The sequence below is a fragment of the Vicugna pacos genome, chromosome 6, assembly GCF_048564905.1.
Source record: "Vicugna pacos chromosome 6, VicPac4, whole genome shotgun sequence".
Taxonomy (NCBI): Eukaryota; Metazoa; Chordata; class Mammalia; order Artiodactyla; family Camelidae; genus Vicugna; species Vicugna pacos.
The window spans coordinates 4,651,054-4,678,038 of record NC_132992.1 but is presented as its reverse complement, the minus strand read 5'-3'; the positions used below and the strand labels follow the sequence as shown (position 1 = coordinate 4,678,038).

Genomic DNA, 26,985 nt, shown 5'->3' with positions numbered 1-26,985 from the left:
CTCCACAGTAAGTCACATGCCTAAAAGTGCTGACCAGGCAGCCGCACTCAAGAATGGCCCGGTTAGGGTGATAAGCATCATTCCCCGTCCTGGGAATTACAGAGCCGGCTGCAGGCCAGGGCGCACGGTGCAGCCTGGGCCCCCCCGGGGCCTCAGCAAGCATCCACTCAGCACCAGCCTCAGCTGCGTGTGAACCTGCGTGTGAAGCAGGACGGGAGGCGTATGCACCTGTGAAGACGAGCCGGCCGCCTCTGCCATGGGGGAGACTTCAGCGCTGCTGGAGCAAAAGGACCCTGGTGATTCCAAGGCCTAAGATCTTTCCAGAAAGGACAGCAGCCTTTCACCTGTCATCAGAGCAGGAATAAACACTTCTGGAAAGGAAGAAGGTGCTTTTGGGAAAGAGCACTGGATGGGAAGTCAGGACCTGGCTGCTTCTGACCCCAGCATACTGCGTCCTTGCCAGGAAGCCCCGTAAACTACTCAAGGCCTGTCACCTCCAAACTCAGTCCCAACACAACTGTCCACCAAGGCCTTTTTGCAGAGGCCTCACACTGAAGAAAGTCCCCGTCCAGCTGGAGCGCCCGCTCTGGGATGGCTTCAGAGCCTCCCTCCCCTCCCCGACTCCTCCTCTCAGACGCAGGCCCTGCTCAGTAAAGCATGAAGGAGGCCCCCCAGGGAAGCCGGAGGAGCAGGGGCCTTTAAATTATGGAGTAGCTTTCTTAGCCCCTCTCAGAAAGGCCCAGGTGCCCCAGCTAAATAATTCACCACCTCAGGAAGACCCAGTGGTTCCTGCCACAGCTGAAGTAGGTCAGGCATCGGCTCGGCCCTGGGCGGGGGCTGCGGGCCTCTGCGCAGCTTCCCCATCAGCACTGGGAGGGGCGCAGGCTGGGAAGGCCTCGCTTGCTGGGCACGCGCTTGGCTGGTCCAAATACTGCAATGAGGCGAGGACTACAAGGCAGGAAAAGCATCAGCCCTGCCCCCAACACCCCCTTGCTGGAATAAACACTGCCACCAGCACCTCCCCACCCCAGCCTCCCTCTGGAGTCCAGATAGCCCACCCACCTGCCACCCTGTTACCTACAGGGCCAGCGGCTGGCCGGGCTCCTCCTCCCTCACAGCACCTGGCCGGGGTGGGGCGGGGTGTCCTCTCTTCTCACGCAGGTACCAGCTGGGGCTGCAAATGTCACCCGTGAGCCTTTAACAGCGGACATATCCATCAGCAGAACACCTTAGACACAAGTTGCCCAGCACAGGCCTGGGATTCAGGAGAAGGGGTGAGGCAAGGAGTGAAGGGCACCAGGGCCACCCAAGGCGCAGGTGAGGGCGTGACCAGGGCCAGCCACAGCCACTTCAGATCTGCTCAGAGCAAGGCTGGAAGGAAACCCAGCAGAAGCCAGGCTCGGGGTCTCTCCTGTCCTCCCTTTCTAGGTTGGGCTCTGCGTCAGCTGTGAAGGGCGTGGGGGTGGGCGCAGGGGGCGTAGACGTGACAAACAAACAGCCATCAGTCAGGTCAGTGCTCCAATCCTCCAGGAGCTGGAAAGGACTTCAAACCACCATGTCACAGATGAGGAGACTGGGGCCCCAAGTCACAGATGGGCAGGATCAGGGTCAGCTGCTGGCATCCTGACTGAGCCCAGTGCAGCGCAGGCTCTCACACCCACACCCGACCCCCACACCTACACCTGACCCCCACACCCATCTGCTCTGCCACCCAGCAAAACCCCTCTCAGCAATCAGAGCGGCAGCTGCCTACAGGGTGGGCAGGCTTAACCCCTTCCAGGCCAAACTCCTGGGTCCTCTGCTTCCCTCCAGCACAACCTCTTGTGACACACACCAAGGACACTACATGGAGGAGCCCCACCTCTCAAACCAGTCTTCTACTCTAGGGCCTGGAAAGGCCACAAAACAAAGAATAAGATGGAAAGAATTAGGCCTACTAGATAACGCATCCGGACAGAAAGAAAGTCCCAAGCAAGTGCTCACTCTGAGTGCAGGGGACCCCCGCCCCTACCCTCAGAACAGAAAGCGAAGAATGAATTAAACCCAGGCTGCATGGACCCTGATGGGTCACCTCCCCTCCAGACTCAAGACGCACAGAACTGGGCAGGAGGGAGAGGTAACGTGGGCTCTGAGGTGGGGCCCACCTCGCTTCCTCCTGCCTGTAACTCCCGACACCTCCGGGCGGCTGTCTACGTCCCATGAAGCAGAGGTCAGAGAGCAGTTACTTTGGGTGATTTTTTTTTTTTTATTTTGCATTTCATATATTATCCAGTTTCACATTCTCACAGGATCAGCAATTACAACAGCCACCTCATCTCCCACGTCTGAAAACAGCAAGACGGCCACGGCTGCGGCCAAAGGCAGAGCACTGACGTGCTCATGAAACAAAAAAAATTGCACAATTTTTCCTTCATTTTCCTTAAACTAACGGCTGACGCTGAGGCTCACTGCTGGAGAACGGAAACCCTTTTCCTCTTCACGCCTCAATCTAAACGTTAAACTTCTCTGACAGGGCGGACAAGGTCTCTTCAATAATTAATTGCACACGCACACAAAAAAAATCCTTTATGATGCATAAATATTTTGTTACACAGGGTACAAAAATACTTTCACTTTTTGGTTGGTTTCGAAGTTTGGAAAGAATGCGGGGCCATGGCAGGGGTGGGGCGCGCCGTGGAGAGGTAAGTAAGACGGGGGGAGAGAGGGTTTTCTGATCGGTTGGCCCATCTGAGGAGGAGGAAGCGGAGGACCCCGATTTGAAATGACCAAGAAAACACTCTGCCTTGGCTGGGTGGTCCTTCCTGTTCAGCCTGGAAGTGTGGGGGGTCGGGTGGGGGGTGCCGAGCGGAACCGGCTGTAGGGCTTGGTCCTCAGGGAAGCAGGGTGGGTGCTGGGAGGGGTGTGGGGAGAGGCACCCGGAATGATGAGCCATTAGTGGCCGGGACCTGTTGCTATGGCGACACAATGTGAGAACAAACTGTACACTCACATACACACAAGTTTAAGTGTCTTAATTCATGCCAGAAAACATGCAAAATTAAACGCCTCGTTTCTTTGAGGTGGAGTTTCAGAAGCAAATTTGGACTGGAGGTCAGGCCTTGCTCAGTCCCAGTGAGGCCTCCGAGCTGGGTCTGGGGGTCCCAGCAAGAAGGCCCCTGAATCCTACTGTGAGGCCTTGGAGAGGGGCTTTGGGGGCAGGACAGGGCTGAGGAAGGGGAGAGAAAGGAGACAGGAAGCAGTCCACTGAGTCAGGCTTAAAATTCACAGTCTTTGGAGGGAAGCAGCCGCTCTGCACAGGCCGACTGAGGGCAGTGGAAGCTCAGGGCGGCTTCCTCCCCCGCGGGCTGGGGGCTTCGAGCTGTGGTGACAAGACCTGGAGGGAGGGGAGAGAGGTGGCCATGAGCAGAGGCATGGGACTGGAGCTGAGCCCAGGCCTTCCCCTTGTCTGGAGGCTGCAAGACGGAGGGCGGGGGGTGGCAGGGTCGGGGTGCCCCAGGCACAAGCTCAGGTGGGGGCGTAGCGCCAGCAAGCTCCTTGCTCAGGCAGAGGAACCAAGGCCCTGCAGGACACCAGGCTCTAGGACACCTTCTGTCTCAGACCTCTGGGCCAGCACTTACTGAAGAACTAACAGAACTGCCGGTATTTCCATCCTTGCTGGGTGGGATCAGAGGAAGGGTACCAGCGCACCTGCAAGAGAAGCCAAGGTCAGGAGCTAGCTGTGCAGTCCTTTTGCTTGACAAGGGGGCTGGAAAACATGGCCTTCAGCACCCCTGTCGGCGTCCTGGTCCTGTCACTGCTGGCAGAGGTCAGGCCTGTTACTCACCTCTGGGCATCAGTTTCTTCTTCCTGAAAATGGGAAAGCACCACCTGACCTGCCTCCTCTGCAGGATGGAGGTTCAAATGAGAGGATGCTTAAGAGAGTGTTTACTCTCCACTGAAACCGCGTGTACCGGGTGGAGTCCTGGCAGCCCTTCCCCCGTGACTGGGAGCGTGCAGAATTCCTAACATTAGGAGGATCACTCTAACCCATTTTCGCTCAGCTTCTCTGAGTCTCAGCGTATCCACGAGGATCAGACACGATGGAATGTAAAAACACATCAGAAACCCAAGTCAGTGTGGTCTCCAAGGGGTCCAACGCCCAGACGCTGGTCCTGTCTTTGATTCAAGGAAGTCACAGATGCAAGCCAGCTGACGTTCCTCACCCCGCTTCTGGGGTTCCTACCCCATTCTGACTTCTCCACCCATTCTTTTCCCCACTGCAAGCCTCCTAAGTCTAGAGATTTGTCACCTACCAGCTGAGCCCCCACAGTGGGGGCCTGGCAGCTACTTCAACCCCACCACTTGCCAGAAGGCCCCACAGAGCAGTAGCCCCAAAGCAGGATCCCCAGAGACAGGCCAGGAAACGACAGGCACCCCCTTCCTCATGGATGGTGAGCTGTGCTGGGTGCCAAGCCAAGGCTGCATGGAGGCTGCCTGCCCCAGTTAGACAGCACGTCTGCCCCAGCCTGACCCGTGGTTGCCTGGGAGGGGTGGGGACAGGGCATTACAGGACCTTGAGTGAAGGGGCAGGAAGAGAACCCAGAGATCAGAGCTGGGGTCCCCTTAGGCACAGGAGAGCTGATGTGGAAACTGAGCAGCAGCTGAGCACATAGATGACCTCCTTGAAATCGGAGCAGTCGGACCCAGTTACCCAGTTAGCTGCCTGGATTCCCTGCCTCTGAAAGCAGAGATTTTGAGCAATGCCAGGCTACTGGGGGATTGATCGAAGCTTCCTCAGAACTTGCTCCCGTGCCCCATCCAAATTCTACGTGCTGTTCCGTAAAGCACAGGACTCTGACCATCCCATACTCGGCAGGAAGTCAGCGGCTGATTACTCTGAGATGCCAGGACACTTGGCACATAGCAGGACCTGGTAGGTCCAAGGCCACCTGACCATTGCCGGGATTGTCCCTGGGCTCCAAGGATGTGCCACTGCTGACCGGACCACAACAGCCTCTTCTCGCCTTTGAGACGTCCAGTCTCAGAGGCCACTTTATTTTCTCTCTTGTCTCTCCAACTTCTGGAGGCAGTTCCCTTCTTTCCTGGCTGACAGCTGAGTGGGAGGAAGCCTCTCCTTCCCTTTGCTGAGCCCTGGGCTGCCCTGTCGGCTAGAAGCCCCGCTGGACAGCAGAGCTCACTCCCCAAGAGGGAGGACGAGGAAACCAGCCCTGCTGTCGCCAGACGAGCCTGCGCTGGCCCAGCTCAGGGAAGGCCCCAGTGGGCCCTGACCACCGCTCTTCACCTGGCCTCCGGCTGGAGCAGCCCCCCAGCAAGGAAGTGCCTGGCAGGCTGGGTGGACCAGGCAGGGGAGAGCACTGGGCAAGAGTGGGAGGGACCCTGGAGGCCTCTGACTCACCCCCTCCCACCCCTGGCTGCTACGGGGCCCCCGCGGCAAGCCCGTCCCATCCGGCCCACTCCCGCCACTAGGTGCTGCGGCTCAGGCCCTGAAGCAGCGGCTTTCCCTCCAGCCCGAGATGGGCCTGCCGCCTCCTTGGGAGGAAGCAGAGGAAAGCCCTCCTTCCTGAGCTCGGGATGGTCGTGCCACTGAAGTGGTCAGAGCTTACTCAAGGGGCTTCCTTTCCGCCTGGCAGAGGCCAGCCGCCCGGGTCCTTTAAAGAAGCCTGGTCCCTTCCTGGCCTGGCCCAGGACAAGAAACCCCAGGCCCAGGGACCCCAGCAGGGAGCACGCGGCCAGTCCCCTCTCAGGGCCTCCAGTCGTTCACAGGGGTCTCGGGAGTCCTAAGAGGCCGCCCCACAGGGACAGGCCTACAGGCACCCAATGACCACGGCTCCAAGAGGGGCAGCAGCCAAACAAAAAGAAGGGGGGCCCAAACTTGGTCCTCTCAGACCTGAGGATGGACCGACTGAGGAGATACACCAAGGAGACAAAAGGAATGAATCCACAAGAGAAGAAATATGTGCAGCCAACAAATACACAAGCTTCACTCCTCGCAAAGTCAATTAAGACGATGCCCATTCTCACTTAACCCCAACTGGCACGTCTCCATTCTGACCTGCACAGTTCCTGGAATCTGCGATAAGGAAACGAGCAGGACAGGTGCCCAAGGAGGTGTGCACACGGGCAGGTGGGCGCTCAGCCTGTCGGGAGCAAAACATCGTGCAAACAACCTCATTTGCCATCTTCAGGGGGCTGGACACACACACACAGAGGGAGGCCAGCCAGGCAGCCCGGTGCAGAGCCACATGCACTGACATGGGGTCACACCCTCATATTTAAGTTTTTAAAAGATTAAATGTGTAATTTTTGTAAAAGGTTCATACCTATGGACTTCATTATACACTTGTGCCCAACTACTGACCAAGTCTAAGGACTAAAGTAGTGATATTCTGAGAGCAGGATGATAAGCAAAGGGAAAAGAGAGAAAAAAACCCCTGTCTTTTTCCTCCCGTAAGTGCAGACCTCTAACAGCTAATGCTCAGAGAGCACTCGGCAGGCGCCCACGCTGCTCTCAGCAGCTTTCACGTACTAAGTTCATTTAAACCTCAGGAAAACCCTGTGATGTCGATGCTGTCATCGCTGTCATCCTACAGGGAAGAAAACAGAGGCAGGGAAGTTCCTGTAAGTTTAAGGTCATCAATAAATGGCTGAGCCAGTGTAAGAGGGAGGAAAGGGCTGCAGTGAAAAGACCCTTGGGTTGAAGTGGAAAAAGAAGTCCAGACTGGGAGGACCCTGGGGTGCGAGGGGACGTGGAGAACCCCTTCTGCCAGGCCACCATCTTCATGTGCCAGGCAGACCCCAGTGTGCCCCTGCCACCCACTCCTTCTGCAGATCAGAGGGTCCGGCAAGATGGCCTCATGCCAAGACACAGCAGGACTGAACCATCTCCCAGCCCCTTCCTGCAGGTCTGGTCCCTGCAGTCACACGCCAACGCTCCAGCTCAGGCTGAGCTCCCGGCAAAGGGCATGAGGTCGGCGTGTGCATGTTGGGGTACAGAAAGAATGAGTTTTCACCCTACTTTGTCCATTAGCTGCTGCCTTCTCTCTAAGTCACCTCCTTACCCCCAGGCACAGAAAAAAGCAGTGTTCCTTGTCCCCTGGGTTCAGAATAATCCCGAGTATCAACAGTATCCACTTCCCACATTCAGGCACCTACAGCCTCCACCTCTGGGGCTAGAGGAGCAGGAGGCAGGGAGGGGCTCTTAGAAGATAAAGAAAACATGCCACTACTCAGGACAGAACTAGTTACCACCTGATCCAATCGCCTGTCATTAGCCTGTCTCCCCGCGAAAAAGCCAGTATCCTTTGAGGTGCCCTCTTCTCCTTCCCAGGGAGGCCAGAAGACAGGAACTCAGGCACAATGAGGCCTCTAGCCTCAGAGAGGACCCGGTGCGGGGAGTGGGGGACCTAGGAAATCATGATATTAAATAATAACCAAGATACTCAGCATTTCTACAGCACTCCCTCTATGCTAACATGCTACCAACAGCCCCATAAAGTAGCCATGATCATCATCATTCCACAAAGAAAGCGAGACAGAGAGGTCAAGTCACTTGCCCAAGGTCACACGGGTGTTGAAAAAGAGCCAGGATTTGGACCGAGGCAGATGGACTGGGCGTGGACAACCACGGGGCGTGGGTAGCGGGAAAAAGCCGGAAAGGAAGACAAGAGGAGGGCACACAGCCCTGCGGCGTGGAGCTGAGGGACAGGTACCAATGCACCACTCCCAGCCAGCTGGGGGCCACCCCACAAAGGGCAGAGGCGGCAGCTCTCCTGAATAATCTGACACCCTGACTGTCCCTGGCTCCCAACCTCTGCCTCATCATTGTCACGGCCCAGCATCTCAGAGCAGATGGGGTAGGACCTCCCCATCCGATCTGATCTTGCCCTCTCGTTTTACAGATGAGGATACACATGAGGCTCAGAGGTGAAGTTACCTGCCGAAGACCAGGAGGCTAACTGGTGACAAAGCTGGGATCAGAGGCAAGGAGTCCAGCAACACCTCGCAGGGCCTCTGGGGCTAAACTCCCAGCTGGGCTGGGAGCATCATCTGCCTTCTACACTCCGCGAGGTCAGAGAGGACCAGGACTGTCTCCACTCACCGTTCTGTGCCCACTGGAGAACGGGCTTGCGGTAAATACCCAAACACTGCCTCTTGAGAGGAAGATCCTTCCCAGCTTCCTACCCCCGATCAATGTTCCCGTTGTATGCGGTGCGCCACTGGGGACGAGTGCCAAGCTGACCCATGCATCTGCCCGGGTACCACCCAAGTTGCCAAGGCAGGAAGGACTTCACTGCGGGGGGAGCAGTTCGAGAGGGTAGCAGCCAGGAATCTGAACTTTCCACCTGGAACTGGGCGATCCCAGGTCACTAAGCCCTTTAGAGGACCTGGGATGGACGCATACTTGGCCCTCCCTCAGGTAGAGCCCCCGATTCCTCCCACTTCAGCTTCCAGTTTCTGCCAACTCTCCCTCCTGGCTTTTCATGTCCTTTAATTTCTCATCGTCTTCCACTGTCCTGGCCAGGTGACCTGTCCCCTCCCTCTCAACAGCACAGCATACCCTGGCCCGGCCACCAGGCTGCTCTTCCTGAGCCTCAGCCCTTGGTCACTTGGCTGATGAGAGGCTGAGGTGGACTCACCACTCTCCCTGGCCCTCCTGTGCTGCTGGCGGTGCCCTGTCACTGTGTCACAGAGGCACGGGCCAGTGTCTGACCACCTGCTCATGTCACAGTGGACAGCACCCACTCTCCATGAACACAAGAGCAGACACTCACCGGGCACCCCAGATGTTCCAGGCACAATCCCAGCACTTTACACATCTTAGCAACAACTTGAGGCAGATAATACTATTCTTATTTTTCCAGATGAGTTAAAAAAAAATTCCACACAGAAATCTTCCAGAGCATTCTAAAGTTCATAAAGACAGGAGGAGGCAGCGGCAGGTGGCCTGGCTCCGGGGACCACACTCTGGTTGGGGTCTGAATCACAGCCCTGTCACCACAGGCAGAAAGGGGCACAGCCTGCCCGTGGGTGTTTGGGGGCCGTGCAGCCACGCCGAGTCTTTCCACACTCAGCCTCCTGCCAAGAATCCTCGATGGGGTCTCACGCCTTATCCTCTCCTTCCTCTGTCAGATCCCAAACCCTAACAGTACTGTCCTGGAAGTTCCCCGGCAGCCCTGGGGAGATGGGTGGCCCTGGCCAGCTTAGAGCCTTCATTGTCCCCTTTCCTGCTTCTCCTCCAGACGGGCTTACCTGAGTGTGGAGGGCGGCGGCGGCAGTGGCAGCTGGGTAGGTGAACGCAGCGTGTGAGATGGCTGGGGTCAGCTCTGTGGTGTAGAGGGGGTAGGGGGCCCAGGCCTCTGGGGATGCGGGGATCAGAGCAGCTCCCATGAGGTCATCTGTAAAAGAGACGACAGCCCCCAGCGTCAGACCACTGGTGCCTCCCTCTGCCACTCCATTCCAAACAGAGAAGGGGACCCAGCACTATGGTTGAGCACAAATTCCCTACTCAGGCCAGGCTCCCCTCAAGGACCCCAAGACCGGGCAAGAAGCCATGTTAACTTGGCCAGGCTTGGTGAACATCCTGTCTGCTTCAAGAAGCCCACAAAAGGCCTCCGCTCATCTCAACCAAGAGAGATCAGAGAAGGCTTCTGGGAAGCTGGGCAATGCTGACAGCTCAGGAGCTCAGTCTGAGGTCCAGCAAAGGCTGCAGGGGAGGAAGGAAGTGTGGGCCCCGCAGGGATGAGGGATGATGGATGCAAGAAGCCTCCTGGAAAAGGGGCAGGCAGGCAGGACTGATTCCCTCAGTGAGAGCCCCAGCGTCACCCTCTATGTGCAACTCCACCCACTAGGGCCCACAGCTCAGCCAGCTCAAGGGCCGCAGGTGGCTGCTCTAAGTGCCACTCACAGGGGTCCCGTGCGATGAAGTGTGCTCCTAGGGCGGGGTGAGCGTTGGTGGGATTTGGTGTAGCCATTAGCTTGTTCTTGGCCATCTTGGTGTTGGCTTTGGCAAACTCTAGCCTCAGGGTCTGCGGGTTCTCAGGATCAAAGCGAATACCCTATGTGAGAAGGAAAGGAAGAGAAAGACTTCACTCTGTGGGACCCACACTATCCACTGCAGTGGGTACCAAAGGGCCTCAGAAATAATCCAGCCTGGACGCCCCACCCACATGAGGGCCAAGAGAGGACACGCTGCTCGGGCCTTGCGAGTAGTGGCGTTTGGCACAGGTGGGGCTGCCAGAGACTCTGCCCTGGGATGGCTGGGGAAGGTACAGCCGTGGGCCCTTCCCATGGGCGTGGAGTGGGGGAAGGTTTGCAGAAGACACCCACTCCCTAGAAGTCTGTGGATCAGAGAAGGGCCTGTTCTCTCCACCTACTCACGTTCAGTGCATTCTTGGCTGCTTCTGCTCCTGCCCGGCTGTCAAAGATCACAAAACCAACAGGCTAGTAGGAAAAAGAGAGAATACCCTTGCATCTCTCCCAACATCCGTCTCCCCCTCAAACACACAAACAATAAAGTACAAAAAATATGTAATTCTTGTCCATGTCCTCCCTATGTTCAGCTGGAACAGAAGAAGGTTCTCGGGCACCAAAACTCTCCCACCCAGGTACCACGCTGTGGGAAATGATGCCCCAAAAGCTTCCTCCCACTGTATTAAACTTCACCCTTTCAGTAAGAAAAAAATTTTTTAAATGCATGCAGAGAATTATGAGTAGATTTCAGTGTCTTCTCCAGCAAGAACAAGGACACCAATGTATCAAGGACATGGGAGGGCTGCAGGTCAATCAAGGGGCAACAGGTTCAAAACTTCTCCAACTTCAATTTGCCAAAGTTCAGTCCAGACCCGAAATGGCCCCTGAAGGCTCTAGGCCCAGGACTTCTGGTGTCAGAAGCCAGAGCACAGTCACCACCTCTATGATCTGCAGCCTTGGGGCCAGGTTGTGGTTTCTCAAGAGCCAGAGAATGAGGACCAGGAGCTGACTGGTAAGGAGAAGGGACCAATGGAGGCCACCCTTTCGTCAGCCCAGGACAGAGTCGGGGTGATAGGGCACAGGTCTCAGCTGCCAGATGCCTCAAGATTGAGGAAAAGACAACAGGCTGGGTTCCAAGCCCAGCAGTCGACCTGGGCTGGCAGGAAGGAAAACCTTGGAGAGAAATTACCTGTCTTGATGTGAGCTTGATCAGGGACCCTTCATACCCCTGCAAAGAGAGGTGGTCATTAACAGGGAAGGTCGGAAACCTTTGTTGTGCTCCCCTGGCCCCCCGACCCCTGACAGCAGCCCCACCTTTCCCCAGCGCTCGCCTGTATCACACTCACTCTTCCCCTCACGAAGGCGACCCTCCCTGACCTCCACTGCTGCTGAACGCCGCGGCCCTCACGTCCCACATCACGCGGCCCAGCACACGGGTGAGCATCACGCGGTAGCATCCATCCTCTCACGCGTAAACTCCCCTTTGCTCCATTAGCCTGTCATCTGGAAGCAGACCTTACCTTTTTAAGCTTTCTTATCTGCAAATTGGAAATGCTACACTGAATCTCGAAGATTTCTTACATGGCAAAGCCTACTGAGAGTCTCCTTTACAGATGAGAAAACAGAGGCTCAGAAGGGTTTTAAGCAACTGATAGAAAGCAGTGTGTGAATCAGCAGCACCAGGACAGAGAGCCAGGTCTGCGATCAGTTTCTGATAGTTTCCTGCTACCCAATCCAGGTCTGAGATTTACCGCGGACACTTCTCCCCCATCCTAAGCTCTGCGCTCGGTGGCAGGGTCCAGACTCACCTTGAACGGCCTGAAGAGCAGGTAGAGTTCTCTGGGTTTAATGTCCACAGGAAGGCCACTGACGAACAGCGTCCGGACCTGGGGACACAGACGACAGTGGTCAGAGCCAGGCCGACAGAAGAACAAGGATGACAGCTCTCCCTTCAAGAAGGAACTGGAATCCTTCCAGAGTTTAAGGAAGAATTCAGGATTTCCTGGGACTCCTTTGGAGGCCGAAGCGAACAAGCACCCAGAGTCTCACAGCATGTTACTTTGCAGAGCCCTTTCTGCACACTCTCCTTTCTCTGGCTCATCCTGCAGGTGTCACAAGAAGCCCACGTGAACTCGCTGAGCATCTCTGTGCAGACTCTCTGCTGCCGAACAGAACAACTAAGTGCACAGGCCAAGGACCCCTCTGAGCCCTGAAGAAAGCCATGGTGTCTAACCTCCAAGAAATGCACAAACAGGAACACTGTTTTTCAGAAGATGCCCACGGACCCCTGGTGGAGAGGCTCTGTGTGGTCTGGGGGAGAGGCAAAGCTGTGAACTCGTGCCCGGGAGTGAATTCGGAGGGCCCAGCACCGTCACGTCCAGCTCCTCCTGCTTCCTGCACTAGATGCAGGCTCTTCAGTGGCCGGGAATGCACTGTATTCCTGCCTCTGTGCCTAGCTCTTAGCATGGTGCTGGTACCGTTTACTGAATATGGGACCCGGGGAAGGAATCAGAGATGGAACAATGATGCTAGCTTTTGAACAATGAGTAGGATCTCATCAGCTCCAAGAGAGGCACAGAGAAGATGCTGTAAGTTATGAGCCTGGCCCTCAACATGGTTACAAGTTGGTGGTGAAACCAGGTCTCGACAAGACATCAGGTGTCCAGCCTGTGACTCCGGCCAAGCCTGACCTCCTGAACTGTGGATGAGGTCCAAGGTCCAGGAGAGGGCTGGCAGCAACACCTCCCTAATTCCCCACTGTTGGTTAAATGCTGCTGGCACCCAATGCTAACTAGTGAGGCCAGATCAGCCAATAATTATAATGGGGGAGAGAGGATTCTCCATAGTCCAGATCCATTAAAAATACATCTTGAAACTGTGCTTTCCTGAGCAAGGAAAAATCGGAAAGAGTAGAGCCCCATACACTGAACTCCTGTTTCAAGTCACATCTCCTACCGCTAAAGCCAAACTTGGGTCTTACCAACTCATCACTGTTGGTTTAACAAGTTCACGGGCCGCAGTCCACTCATCCCATGGCCATTCCTGAAAGCATTTAGATGCCCTTCAGTGGGCCACATCCCTCTCCAGAGGCAGCAAAGAACTTCCTCCAAACTCTAGTGATGGCCTGCCGAGTGGGCCCCAGGCAATAGCCTTTTTGGGGATAATAGCTTAAATCAGGGACCCCGGGGCAGTCAGGTAAAGTTACACCTGACAGACAGACACACACACCAATACACATGTCAACAACAGAGCCAGAGACGGCAAAGGAAACCAGCCCTGGAGCCACCCATAACCAGTGTCGCCACCCCGACCCACAAAGGAATGGCTCCCAGCCTGCAGCTGGTAGCAAACAGGCAAGGACGGCTTCTTCCCTCATGTGAATTTTTGCCAAGAAGCAAACCCAGCAGAACCCCTTGCCAGTTAGGGTGCCTCTCCCCGCTTTGGTGATGTCTTTCCTCGCCAGACACGCCTCTGCTCCCAGCAGCTCTGTGTCCCTACACGCACAGCTCTCAAGTGCTACCCTGTTTCAGAGCATCAGGGAGAAACCGGGGAGCCCAGGCTTCAGGAGCTCTGGAGCTCCTGGAATCCAGACAAACACCCAGCTGTCCTTGGAAGGAAGGCCTTTACTTTATATGTAAGCCCCTAGACAGAAGTGACCCGCTCAGGTTACACAGCTTGTTTTTTTAAAGGCAGCAGACTTAGGACTCAAAACCCAGGTCTCCCTCCTGACTACTCACCTGGACTGGTAGAGACGGCACTTGCTTCTGGGTGCCAGGACTTGGGTGCCCGGCCCACCAGAGAGGATGGAGTACCAGCCAGTCCGCGCCCCGCTGGACGGGCCTGGATCTGCGCTCCTCCCCCTCCCTGGGCTGGTGGGACGTGCTCTGGGTCAAAGACGTGGAGCCAGCGCTGCCCCATAGAAACCTCTCCTCGGTTCTCCCCAGTGGCCACCCATTTCACGCAGGCTAATTTTAAACCCTTCCTCAGATGGCTCCTTTTTGGCCAGACCTCCCCAGAGGCCCCCTTAAATAGAAAGTTCTCAGCACAAAGTTTCCTGCTTAGGGCAGTGAGCACAGGGACTCTTTCCCTCATTCCCAGCTCAGACCCTTGTTTCCAGCCTTCTCTCTGGGCGAGATGGCGCTTTTCCTCCGCTTTCCACCTTTCAGGTTGTAAAGGTTCATCTTACCCCGGCCACCCCCCAGGAAACAAGCGGACTTCAGTGCAGTTACGGGTTAGGTGGTGGGTCTGTAGCGCCAGCTCACAGACCCTTGGCTGGGTGGCTAAGTCACAGGGAGTCTGACCTGAAAGCTCTCCTTGCTTCTTACGTGACCCTGGACACCCCAGCAGGTGACATGCCCTCTGCCTATCCCCTTGTGCAGTCAGGGAAACAGAGGCCCAGAAAGGGCTCATGCAGCTTGCTTCAGCAAGGAGCAGAGCTGGATGAGCCCCAGGAACGCTGGCTAGGCTGTCTGCGCTGTCCACATGGCTGTGGGGACAGAAGGAGCTGCAGCTGGGCAGCATCGTCAGCCCCGTGGATGGGGACCATGATGCCGCACATCTCTTCAGTAGCCAGTTCCTTCCCTGGGTGCCTGTTTAGGATGACAGCAGAGCTGGAGGGATGGGAAGCACGAGCTCAGCAGGCTGGCCAGCCACAGGCTGAGAGGACAAGAAGCTCGAGTCGTCCCCCCTACCCCAACCCTGCCAGCCCATCTACTCCAGGCTCCCAACAAGCACCCCCACAGGCCTGCTGCAAGGCAGCTGCTCACGCTGCCCCTCCCCCCTCCCCTTCCACCTTCCTTTAAAAGGGCACCCATCCTTCAGGTCCCTCTATTTCATCTCCCCCTCTTCCTTCCTCTCAAGTCTTACGGGCCCTCAGGACCCTTGTCTTATACTGCTCCCACCAGTCTGAGCTCACCCGGACAGGAGGCTAGTCTCAAAACTCTCCTACTCTCCGAGGTGCCTAGCGTCTCAATGTTCAACCTCCCCTATCCCCAGACACCTCAGGCCCTCCAAAGAGAGGACTCACGGGCAGAGACAGACGTGGCCCAGCCTGGCAGAGAGATGCCATGAATGGGAACGGCTTTAGTTAGTGAGACCAGAGTTTGCACCCCGGCTTTCTGCTTGGCTTGGCAAAGCGGTGTCATCCCTCTGAATCTCAGTTGCTTTACCTGTTCCACACGGATACCATCTACCTCCAGGATGAAGAGCACACTTTCCTCTAGGCCCAGCACCCAGGAGAGGCTCCACAAAATGCTTGCTCACTTAGGGTTTCTATAATCTCAGCATTCACCCATGCAAAAACTTCACCTATCAGGCACTGCAAGCCATTTAGATAAAAGGTTGCCTAGTGAGGCTGGATTGGGTCCAGACTAGCCTGGAGCTGGAAATGTGGGTGAGAAGACCTAAGGTAGTCACTGGATTCTTTAGTGACCCTCTTCCCCAGGGAGGTCATGTCCCAAATGGAAAGCACCATGGAGATTAACTAGTTCAACACTCCCATTTTACAGATGAGGAAACTGAGGCTCAGAATAGGAGGTGACAAGGCAAGCTAGTGGCACAGTCAGGATCCTTAGGGATGGGAGGGGCAGAGACATACAGTTACTTTTCCAAGGCCCAGCTAACTAGTCCTGTGTTCCAGACCAGCACTGGAGACCACTCCTCCCACGCTCCTTGCCGGGGCAGCCCCAGGGCAGTCAGCTACAACGTTCAGCAAAGAGGCTGGGTACAGACAAGGATTCAGAATCCATCCACTGTTGATGCCAAGGCAGAAAGATCAACCAAAGAGCCCGCATCCTGCCTACTCCACAAGTTTATCACAAGAATTCAACACAAAAATGTTTTAAGGTACTTGAAGGAAGTGTAAGGGGAGGTTCACACCATCCCAGGCTGCTGGAAGGCACCTGGGCCCTTCTTCCATACATTCACCCTTTTCCAGAAGCATCCAGATAACCCAAGGGATTATCTCCCTCCTCTCCTGAAACATGGAAAGCAACCACAGTCCTGTTAAAATGGTCACCTTCGTGGCAAGTACCAGCAGACGGGGCTGGACCATGGCCACATCCCTGGCATAGTTGGAAGTCTGGAACAGGGTAGAGAGAGAGGGTTTTGGGGAGAGGTAGAGAAAGGGTGGAGAATCCTTAGAGGCCAGTGAAAGAAGATACATGTTGAGGAACCCAACAGAGGTACCAAATTCAACACGGACAAGTAGCTTAGCCAGACAGGTGTCCCCACACAAGGCATCACAGGCATGCTGAGTGGCCTTCATGATGGTCAGGAGCAGCCTTGGCCTTGCTGGAGGTCCCAGCCAGAGCCAGGCCCGCCTAGGGCAAATCACCTGGCCTGTGGCACAACCGTCCAGCACGGCTTTGGGGGCTCCCAAGGCTGCTCTTCCCTCAAGCAAGCCCAGCTGCCTCTCTTTCCCTGGGGTTGCCGGGAGGGCGGGGTGGGGATCCAGACCGCAGGCTCTCACCATGGACAGACTTCCTGGGCTTGTCCAGGTCTTTGCTGTGTGCTCTTGGGCCCTTGCCCTCCAGCCAGTGCTGGACCTCCAGTGCCTGGGGCTCCTCGCCTCCTCCTCGAGAGTTCCCCCATCTCACTCCAGGGCTCCAGGCATGGGGAGAGAAGGGCGGCCCCTGAGCCTCAAAGGAAGCGGTGGCCCCCACCCTCAGCCTTATTCTTGAGGCCCCCGGGGAGGGAACGGCCCCTTCAAGGAGCCCCTCCAGCACATTTTCAAACACAACAGAGGACCAGGCCCCCGCGCTGCGCAGCCCTTCCCTTGTCAAGTCTTCCTCCTCCCGCTGCAGCCCTCCCCAGCCCAGGGGCAAGATGACTTTCTAGAGAGAAGCAGAAAGGGGCTCTGACAAACTCATTCCTACCTGTGTGTCAGTAATGTTCTTCCTCCAGACAAACTGACAGTTGTTTACAGATCTTCAGAAAAAATGAAATCAAACAAAAGCCTCCAGGAGCAAGGTGACAGTGACACCTGAGGCATCAGCCTAAAAGCACAGATCCAGGCTTCTGCAGAAGAGGCTTCCAGGCAGGACTTAACCTCTTTTTATCAGCCCAGGTGGACAACTCTCTCAGCCTGGACACCCTCACCGGCACGCCTGTAATTCTGGTGCCCCCGGGCCAGGCCAGCTCCCTCGGCAGTGGCTGCCCAGAGGTCTCCGTCCTCCCCTGGGTCCATACAGGGCCCAGCTCACCCTGGGGCCCTGCAGGAGTTAAGGGAAATGGGCTGTCGGGCGGAGGAGAGGGCAGGGGGTGTTCTACACAGAGGAAAGCCTCTGTGGGACAGGACTGGGGCATAGGGGCCATGGGGCCACGCCATGGGGCCCTTCCTCCTGTAGCGGAGGAGACCCCACACTCAGTCCGGTCAGGCTGGGGCCCAGCCGTTCCACCTGCCCCAGGTGTGTGCCCTCCTCTGTACGGCTCTGTAGCTCTGCCTGCCCCAGCCTTCTTGACACAAAAGATTTCCTTCATACCGAGCAGTAAGTACTCAACTTCTCAGTTAAGTGGGGCGGTAGGATATTGTGGCTGAGAGGATGGGCTCCATAGGTACCAACTTTTAATAGAGACAGAAAGGGTAAATACAGCTGTCAAAACCTGCGGTATATCCATTGATATTAACCCCCTTACCCTTTAACTCCAAAGGACAAACACAGCTTCCTCCCAACCCCTGGCCTTGTACTCTCCAGGACAGCACCCAGGACTCCAGGGACCTTCCTCCTGGGAGACAGACCTTTGTCCACAAAGGATGCTGCGGTAGGAAAACATTAGGGCCACCTTCACCCTTCCCCCACCCCCAGATAAATCCCACAGTCCACCAGGAACACTTCCCACTAGAAGACAGACTCTTAGCTTCTAGGTGAATCGTTGCCTCACAAGGCTGGGAAACTTGACTCTGGGCAACGGAAACATCATACCAAAGAGATAAAAATGGTTTTTGAAAATTGATTCTTTGTAAGCAATCCTTTAGCATCTCTGAAAGTTAGCATCCAATGTGCAAAGGAAACTATTTCAATTGTCCACTCCATCAAAATGTTCAAGAAGCTGCTGGCTTTGAGCCCTGCCTACCAGCCGCTTAGTGGTGTCATCCGCATGGAAAACACCACTTCCCGAAGAGGGAAATCCCAATAGGGAAAAATAAGCCTCTCATAAGCCCCTCCCACATCCTTTCCCAACTCCCAGCCCTCTGCAACAACCAAAATGCAGAATATCTGAGTTGGAAGAAACTTTATTTTTAGGTGAAGAAACCAAGGACCAGGGGCCCAGTGAGTCGCTGGCAGTCACCGAGCATGCCAGAAGCATCCCCAGTATCCCCAAGTGACTGGCTCCCAAGTCAATGCTCTTGCAGACTTTGATCTCACACCAACCCACTCAGACCCCCATGGGGTCAGCCTTAGGCGCCCAGAACAAGTGACCTTCAGCTTCTGAGCCAAAAGGGCAGAAACAGTCCCCAGCAGAAGGCTGATTGGGGGTTGGGAGCAGGGCTGCAGGGTCCCACTGGATGATCCTACGGTCAGTCCTAAACAACTGGTTACAGGGAGGTCAAAGGGAAGACTTTGACCTGGGAGACAGCCAACTCCCAGCAGCTGAGTGGGAGCAGCCTTGCGGGGCAGGGGGCTAGAGCAGGGCCCCCTGCAGCCCCAAGAAGCCCTGAGTCCAAACAAAAGCCTGGGCCATTGCATCTCAGTGTCTCACTGCCACCCCCCACCAGCCAGATCACAGGAGTTTACAAGCTGCAGGCTGCATTATAGAAAACTTGCAGCTTTTGTGATAGAATGATACTGAAGGTCCTTTTTAAACTTGTACCAGCCATCGTCACACCCAGCTCAGCTCTGGCTTCTCCAAGGGCAAGTGTGGAAAAGTCTAGGCTTAGGGGCTGCTCCACAGTGTCTGACTGCCCCTGCTAATTCCAGCCCCAAATCCCATGTATCAGGGCTTGGCTCTAAGGCCCCGCCCTGGGCAGTACTCTGTAATTCCAGTTCCTTTATACCTACCATCGGCATGTGAGCCTGACATGGAGAACCAAGACGTGGAACTCAGGCTCTGCAAACAAACCAGATGTGGAAGCAAACAAACAAAAAAGAATTTTAAACCAACTGTCAGGGAGGCTGGGTTGCAGTCCCAGCCCTGCCGCCAACCAGGCAGGTGGCTTCATGGCCTTCCCCGCTGCCTCAGCTCTAAAGAGGAGGGGTGGGCTAGACTCTGGGTCCTTCACCCTCTGAACTTCTAAGATACCAGGGAATTGGGAGAAGGTGATGGAGTCTCAGGATAAGGCTCAGGCACTGCCCTCCATCTGCTCAGAGCTCCGATGCTTTCCTCTTACCCACAGGAAGGCAAAGAAAGTGGTGAAGAAGGAGACAGACTGAGAGGATGAGAGAGCAGGATGTCAGGAGCCAGGCCCCGGGCCGAGTTGGGTCTGGGGGTTTGAGAGGGGTCTCTGCTGGGGCAGCAGTGTGGCTGCCAAACAGAAGCCTCAGGGCCATCACTCTACCCCTGTAAGATCTCAGTGGTCCGTGCGTTTCCTTTTGTGCATGTACGTAGGGGGTGGGGTGGGGGTTGGGTTCTGCCTGGGTCTCATGCTTAGGCTTGGCACTGGCAGGTCACTCTTACCCCTCCCTGGGGAAATAAGTCCCTCTGAGTGGGGCCACTTGACGAGAGGTGGATGGAATGTGGTGACATGGCCTGCAGACCCAGGACTTATAAGGGCTGAACAAGGACACAGGGAGAAAGAGCAAGCAGATACAGCCTGACAGTACAGCAAGCAGATACAAACACACATGCTCCCAGAGCCCTGTGCCTCCCGGGTCCCCCAAGGGGCTCTGGGCTGCTCAGCTCCCAGGCTGGGACCGCCCAGATGCCCTCCAGTCAGCTCCCACTAGGATACCACCAATGTCATCAGAGTCTGACCTGGTGTGGAGAAGTCCAGGCTCAGGGGCTGTTGCACAGTGTCTGACTGCCCCTGCTAATTCCAGCCCCAAATCCCATGTATCAGGGCTTGGCTCTAAGGCCCCACCCTGGGCAGTACTCTGCAGTTCCATGGGCACCTGAGCCTGACCGACCTCTGACGTCACAGGCAGAGTAGCGTGGGCCCATCCTACGGATGAGGAAACCAGCTCGGAAATTAGGTGCCTAGTCAGCCAGCAGCAGAGCTGAGGGTCAAGTCCAAGCTGCCTGGAAAGTTGAGGCTCTCCCTCTAGGGCCTGCAATGTGTCCTAGAGTTCCAGTGTGTGTGCAGGGGTGGGAGGAACCAAGCTGAGTTAAATAAGGCTTCAGACGACATTCTCCAAGCTCCGTCTAGTCCCAGGAACAGATGGCTTCATGTCTCAGGGACACATTTAGTCAAAGCCAGCTGCAAGCCCCGCTTCACACCACAGGTAGGGAGCTTGACCAAAGGGCACGAACTGTGCTGTGCAGACTCCCTGCTACCGGGCTGGCTGGAGGCGGGTGAGGGCGGGGCCTGCTTTCCACTTGGCTCCACACAGAGCCAGGGGACAAGGCTTTCAGAGGCAACTCAGAGGAGCAGGCTCACAGGGCCTCTAGCATGTAGCTTCCGAGCAAGGCTCCCTTCCCCTCTGCGCCATCCACTGCACCCATCCCTCCTGGGGCTGTGGGATCAGCCAGCACCAATCTACTGCCTCTTCCCTGTGGCTGGCAGTTTGTAGTTGTCACCACTGCCACACCCCACCCCACAGACTCAAGGTGTTGACCTAGGGGATTCTCACACCCTTCCCCTAGCTCCAAAGCCAATACCTCCAACCCTTAAACCATGCGATGTTAATCCAGTGTGACCACATGGCACCATGTGCTCCATAAACACATAGCGCTGAGCCCACCACACCTGTGCACCACCTGAGGCAGGTGAAGACTTAGAAAAGATGTTTCCTAAAGGGCTGCTCCTGCTGGGAGACGGTCTGTTTAGGAATGGAAGCTGCTTCGGGGACCCACATTCTGGTTTGGAACTCCCCTGTCACAAACACATTAGGACCCCTCGATCCCAAGTGGTGCCCAGTTATGGCCACAACTACACCTAAGAACAGACACCAGTCTGGATGGAAGTTTTCCACAACCTGCATAGCAACAAAGTGCCCAAAACTAGTCTCAGGTCCTAGTCCAGAATCTTCTCCTGATCTCCCTCAATTAAACTCACTTGGGGAAGGAGAGGTTGGCTAACCACAAAGAGGAGGTAGGTGCCCCAGACACTCATACTATGGCTTGGTCCTGGTCAGGCCCTGCTCTTTCTCCCTGAGTGTCTGAGGCTTGTTGAGAACTATACAGCTGGCCTTGATGACTTGTGACAGCCAAGAGCCTCTGCTCAGTCAGCTGTAAATGACGGACAGGTGGGCCTCGGCAGACCTTCCCACTACACCCAGCCCCTGCTATACTTTGCACATGCCTGGCGTGGATAGTTCCACAACTGGACTCTTCACGAAAGAAGGACTCAACAGTCCTGCCACTTGTCTAGCCTTGGCATATTTCAGAGGTAACCTTGTTCTTTCCATTCAAGGATGGACTATGGAAAGAAATAAAGAGCAAGGAGGCCATGCTGGTCCCTGGGCAGGCAGGAGACAAGATTCTGCCATATGAAGCTTTGTGGGCTGCCTGCAGTTGCCACCCTGCAGCAACGTGGTTTCTGAAGTAAAAGAGATGGGCTCTGCCCAAATGTCCAGTGGCCTTGCCTGGGGTGTGAGGACCCCTCCGAGGCAGCCATGGTTAGGGGGTGGCAGAGGAACTAACAAGGCACCAGATGCTGCTGCCTGAAGTCAGTGGCTAAGAAGAGGCTGGGGGCCTCTGGGTGGTGCCAGAACTTAGCACCTTAGCTCAGCTCAGCTCAGCTCTACCAGAGGTGGGTGGTCTCGGGCCAGGAGCTCAGTCCTCACTCAGGGCAGGAGAGAGGACTCCTCTCCTGTACCTCTCAGGACTGTCTGGAGAACCAGTGGGATAAATGGATAGAGAGCATGAGAGCAGAGTGAAGTACCCCACAGTTCACGTCTGGCCTCTATTTACAGCACCTGCCAGCCTCCTCCCTTGCCCCATCCCAGAGATGGAGATGACAAATCAGAATGTCTAAACGATGAGTGGGATTTAGAAGCTGGTTCTTACTGGGGGGAACTAAGCAGGCTGCCCACATACAGGGAAGGAGGAGATAAGGAGACCCAGGAGAATGCCCCCCACCCCCACAATGACAGGCAGTCACTTTAGAGTAACTTTAGAGTAAGTACCATTGCTTTAGTTAAAATGCCCAAAGCAGCAGGGAATCAAGGTGGGGTGCGAAGGCTGGCAGCCCCAGTACAGGCAACAAGGGGGTGTATGTCTGTAGAGAATTGACTTGTTCTGGTTTTTATCACCATGCAATGACAATTCTAAACAGTATCTATGATAAAATCCTCCTCCTGCAGGGGCTGACAGCTCCCGTCACCCAGTCTTGGGATGCCACCAGCCCCAAGGGAACTAGCCTAGAGCCAGTCCCGGGGCTTCTACTTGGGACCCTGGCATCACCTAAAGCTCAGCCCTAAAAAGCTTCAGTCGCAGTTCCTCTTCTCCTCACTGTCCCCAAGTTTCATCAAAACCCCCAACAGGAAACAGAACAGCAAGTACAGGGTGCTGTTAAGAACAGGCTCTGGGTTCAAACCCCAACTTACCACTTACCAGCTACATGAAAGCTATTTAACCTTTCTGTGTCTCGGTTTCCTCATTTATAAAATGGTAATAAAATAAGTACTTCATAGTGCTGTTGTGAAAGCTAAATGAGTTAAAGTGCTCAAAACAATGCCTGGCACAAAGACTATATATGGGTTTCCTATGATTAGTACAGACCCTCTGTTAGGTTATCTGAGCAGAGGAGACAAAACCCCCAGGGAGGAGGGGAGCCCGACCTACCAGAATCTGCTGGACAGACCTGCCTGGGTCCTACTTCCAGGTAAAAGCCCAGAAGTGTAGATGCCTCCCTCTTCTTCTACCAAAAAAAGCCTACCGACAGAGCACCTAGATGTCCCAGGTTCTGACAAATGCTTTTTGATGGCAGAGAAAAGAAAAGGGGTGGTGTCCAAGGCACACACTGGATGCTAGAATTCCTTCACTCACCTGAGTGCTAACTGTGGCCCATTTTGCCAGGGGCCAGGGGCCTAGCTAGGTCCTCAGACACCCCTGAGGATACATGTTGCACCCTGAGGTACCAGGCTTGCAAGGAGCCACCTTGGCCCAGCTTTGGTGGATGCAATGGACAAGCAAAGATGGGGTTGGGAGGGCAGTAGGAGACAAGACCTTCAAGTCAGGCTGTAGCTCCCTTAGCTGCCATTAATCCCTGCCTTCCTACAGCTTACCATTAGGCTGGCACAAAACTTCTTTAACTTTTAGAAACTCGAACTCCCCCACCAAGATTCCAAATATGACCCTCTTCTCAGGGGCCCCCAATGAGTAATTACTGTAACTTAATATTACCTTGCATTATAAAAGTAAAGTCTGCATTTTCAAAATAGAATATGCTTTCAAACCACATATACCCCTCCGCAGAAACACTATAACCATCAAGCCATTCCTCAAGAATCACTAAGACACGCTTGGGTCTGGGGTTAGGCAGCATCAGAGGCAAACCTGCCCTGAGCAGGGTCCATGTGCTGCTTCACCTTCTGGAGCTCAGGCACCAAGACAGGACACACCTGGGGGAGGGTATAGCCTCTAGATTGAAAGGGACATTTAGCTCCTCCCCTTAATTCCTGACTGTCCTCCTTAGCATTCAAAGGGTAATGGGTTAGATGTTTTCAAAGCTTCTTTACACATCTCCTTCCCAAGCGGCAGAAAAATGCCAATTTCCTCCCAAGCCTGCATGATCTCAGGCTGTTCATAATGTGGTCCCCATTATTACTTCAACACAGCAATTCCTGGGAGTCACCCAAACAAGCCATGTGGTTCCACAATCCACCCCCCACTTTTATACATGCAATTCCTTCTTCTTGGAATGCCTTTTCCATCCCTCCGGGTCAGACAGCCTCCTACTCTGCCACATCTCAGGGGGTGCTGACCTCTAACTTCTTCCTCGGTTTTCTAGGTTTGCTCTAACTCATCTCCAATAGCCAAAAGGGAAGAGCCAGCCTGGGTCAGTCATACGCTAGGCTCCAGGAGATTGCTGGGACACTTAGTTTATACCTCTGGTAACCAGGAGCCCAGGCTCCCCACCCTCCCAGCACTAGCAGCACTGACTCCCCAAAAAATACAGGGCTGTAGCCTGCCTCTGCCCACAAGGGGGGTTGACAGGGGTTCCACCTCCTGAGGATTCTGCCCTCTCTCAGAAAAAGCACTTAGAAAAAAGTGACCAATATCTCCAATGCTTTCTCTAAGACTTTAGACTGGCCACATGGTTCACCCTTCCCACGTCAAAGGGGTGGATCTGAGAGTCTCTTAGGTGAAAGTAAAGACCCTGCTGAACTCAACCCTCTAGCAGAAGTGGTTCTGCGTCCTTGCCCAGCTTCACGGGAGACAGCTTCCCTCCCCCAGTTTCAGCAGAGACCACACACACATGCCAGCAACCCTGTCACCCTCCCCCAACTCTCAGGCGAGTTTCTAAACAACCAGGTAGAGTCAGGATGGGATCCCCAAAGCCAAGGGCCTGTCGGCATCAAGGTCTGAGAAGGACAAGGCCTTCGGGAGCCAAAAGAATCCCAGCCCCCTGGAGCCCACACCACGCTGGTGGACAGATGTCAGGCCCTCCCCTGCCACCCTTCAGAGTGAAGGGTTGTATATTCCCCCTTTCCTCCCCAACAAAAAGCATGATCTAGACCTAGATTCTCAAGATGTCATGCCATTGGTAGACGGGGGCTGGCAGCAGGCCTCTGAATTGCTAAGAGTGGGAGCTGGCAGTGTGACCCTCCCACCATCCCTCCCACAGTGAGGAGCCCAGCCCAGCCCTGCCCAGCCGTGGACCAGAGCGGCCATTCTGCACCAAACCCGTAGCACGGCAGGCTAGCACCCACCACTGCAATGGAGGCAGAAACACCAGCCCCCACCAGGGGCTCTGCGGTTTCTCCCCTAGACCAGGGGGAAGGGAGCTCAGGGTGGATAACTGGTCCTTGGTTTCCTGGGCAAGAGCATGTCAGGGTGCGGCAGGAAGGGTCTCTTTAGTCCTAGAGTGACACAGCAGAGGCTAGAGGCCCCTAAGAGAGAACTGAAGCCTGTTCCCTTTCCACACCAGTTTTTGTCTCGGGCAGCCCAGCTCCTGGTCTCCATTCACTGATAGCCTTAAGACTTATTATATCCACTCCCACCCCCTCCCCACATCCTCCAGGATTTTGTCATCCAATTAACCACCCAGCTGCTTGTGATCCCACGAAGCCGCTTCATACTCCCTCCTCTTAAGCACATGGCCGGTGGACATCACTCGCGGAATCCCACCAGGGCCAGATTTGGGGTCCTGGCTTGGCTGCCAGAGCAAAAACCCAAAAGAGGAGAACCGGGAACTGAGTGTCTTTAGGCATCTCCTTCCCAACTCTAACTAAACGCCAGCTTGCCTCTTTGCCAAAGCCCAGGTTCTGGAGACGTGAAGAAAGTCCGTCCAACCCCCTAGACTACAGCTCTAGTGACTTAAAGTGCCGCGCGGCCCGCGCGGGCCTCCAAGGTCACGGGGAGGGGTCAGGGTGGAAAGTGCAAGGGAGTGAGGGTGCCGCCCGTCCGCCGTGCTAATCCCGCTCAGTTCCTCCCAGCCAAGGCGGGAGTCCGGGCCACGCGGGAGGAGCGCCTCGGAAGAAGGCAGCGAGCCCGGCGAAGAGTGGAGAACGAAGAACGCGCGGGCAGCAGGCGTGGGGCGGACGCGGCGCCGCTCGCCCACCGCGGGACGCACAGACGGCGGCCGGCGCGCTGCCCGCCCCGAGCCCGGGAGGGCGGGGAGACAATGCCCGCCCGGCGGGGCAGTCCAGGCCGCACGCCCCCGCCCGCCGGACACGGGCCGCTCCTCCCCAGCAGAAGGGCAGCGGCGGGAAGGCGCCGGGAGCAATTGCCAGACCGCGCGGGGGGTCCCGCGCGCCGGGTCCCCCGCCCACCTCCGCGTGCACTTCACCCGACAAGTCCCGGGGGCGCAGACCCACCTCTTCCTCCAGGGTGCCGCCGGAGCCCGAGCCCGTGCCTGTGCCCGTGCTGGTGCTGTGCTCGCCGTCCGTCTTCAGGTTGCTCATGGTGCGGGGGGTGGGGTGGGGGTGGGGGTGGCGAGGGGAAGGGAACGCGGAGGGCGAGCGCGGCGCGCGGCGCCCGGCCCCGGCGAGGAGGTGGGAAGGGGCGCGGTGAGTGGTGCGCTCCGGGGGGTGCGGGGCGGGGTGGCGGTGGGGGGCGCGCGGGGCGGTGAGAGGGGCAGCCGCCGCGTCGGGCTGGGGTCACATCAAGTTTGGCGGGTGCGGGAGGCGGGGAGGGGGTGCGGCAGGGGAGGCACTGGGAACCGGAGCGGAGCCGGAGCGGCCGCCGCCTCCGCCTTTTCACTGCGACCGGCGAGTGCGCCCGCGGCGGCGGCGGCGGCGGGGGGCGGGCGCCGGGGGAGGGGGCGGGCGCCGGGCGGCGGCGGCGGGGGGCGGGGGCCGGAACCGGCCTCAGCTGGGGCCCGGCCAGCCCCCTCCCCCTCCCTCTCCGCGGTCTCCGGGGGAACGCGCAGCCAATCCCCGCCGCCCACTGCGTGCTCGCCCCGGCCCGGGCCGCGGCGCGCCAGCCTCCGGCGGGGCTTTTCCCCTCTCTCCCTCGTCCTTTCTCTCCCTCTCTCTTCTCTCCCCTTTCCCTTCTCCACGACGAGTTTTTAAACTTTGATGAACTCGCCCAGCGAACTTTCTTAAAGGGACCGCGAGCACTGCGCTGTCCCAACCCGTGGGAGGCGGAACTGGGTGCCGGGCACCCCGCACACCCTCGTCCCTTGTCCCTCATCATCCCCACTCGGAGGGCCCCACGCGAGGGGGCGCCCGAAGCGGGACTCCTGGATCCTCGGCTTCAGGAAAAAGTCTCCCCTTGCACTCTCATCTGGGGTTATAGGGTGTACCACGCACT

General features: G+C 56.3%; 1 protein-coding gene and 1 long non-coding RNA gene across 2 annotated transcripts in view; one reads left to right on the top strand and one right to left on the bottom strand.

Moving 5' to 3' along the window:
* Positions 1-2,996: 2,996 nt before the first annotated feature.
* Positions 2,997-26,167, bottom strand: RBPMS2 (RNA binding protein, mRNA processing factor 2). The gene is made up of 8 exons (XM_072962237.1): positions 26,049-26,167; positions 11,778-11,855; positions 11,159-11,197; positions 10,378-10,440; positions 9,905-10,055; positions 9,250-9,395; positions 3,618-3,687; positions 2,997-3,373 (listed from the first exon to the last, which is right to left on the bottom strand). The coding sequence occupies exons 1-7, from the start codon at positions 26,133-26,135 to the stop codon at positions 3,625-3,627; spliced, it is 627 nt and encodes a 208-aa protein (XP_072818338.1). The 5' UTR covers positions 26,136-26,167; the 3' UTR covers positions 2,997-3,373; positions 3,618-3,624.
* Positions 25,496-26,985, top strand: part of LOC140696761 (uncharacterized) — a 33,416-nt gene continuing 31,926 nt past the window's right edge. The window contains exon 1 of the long non-coding RNA XR_012073244.1: positions 25,496-26,126. This is a non-coding gene — a long non-coding RNA (uncharacterized lncRNA). The remainder of the gene's footprint in view (positions 26,127-26,985) is intronic.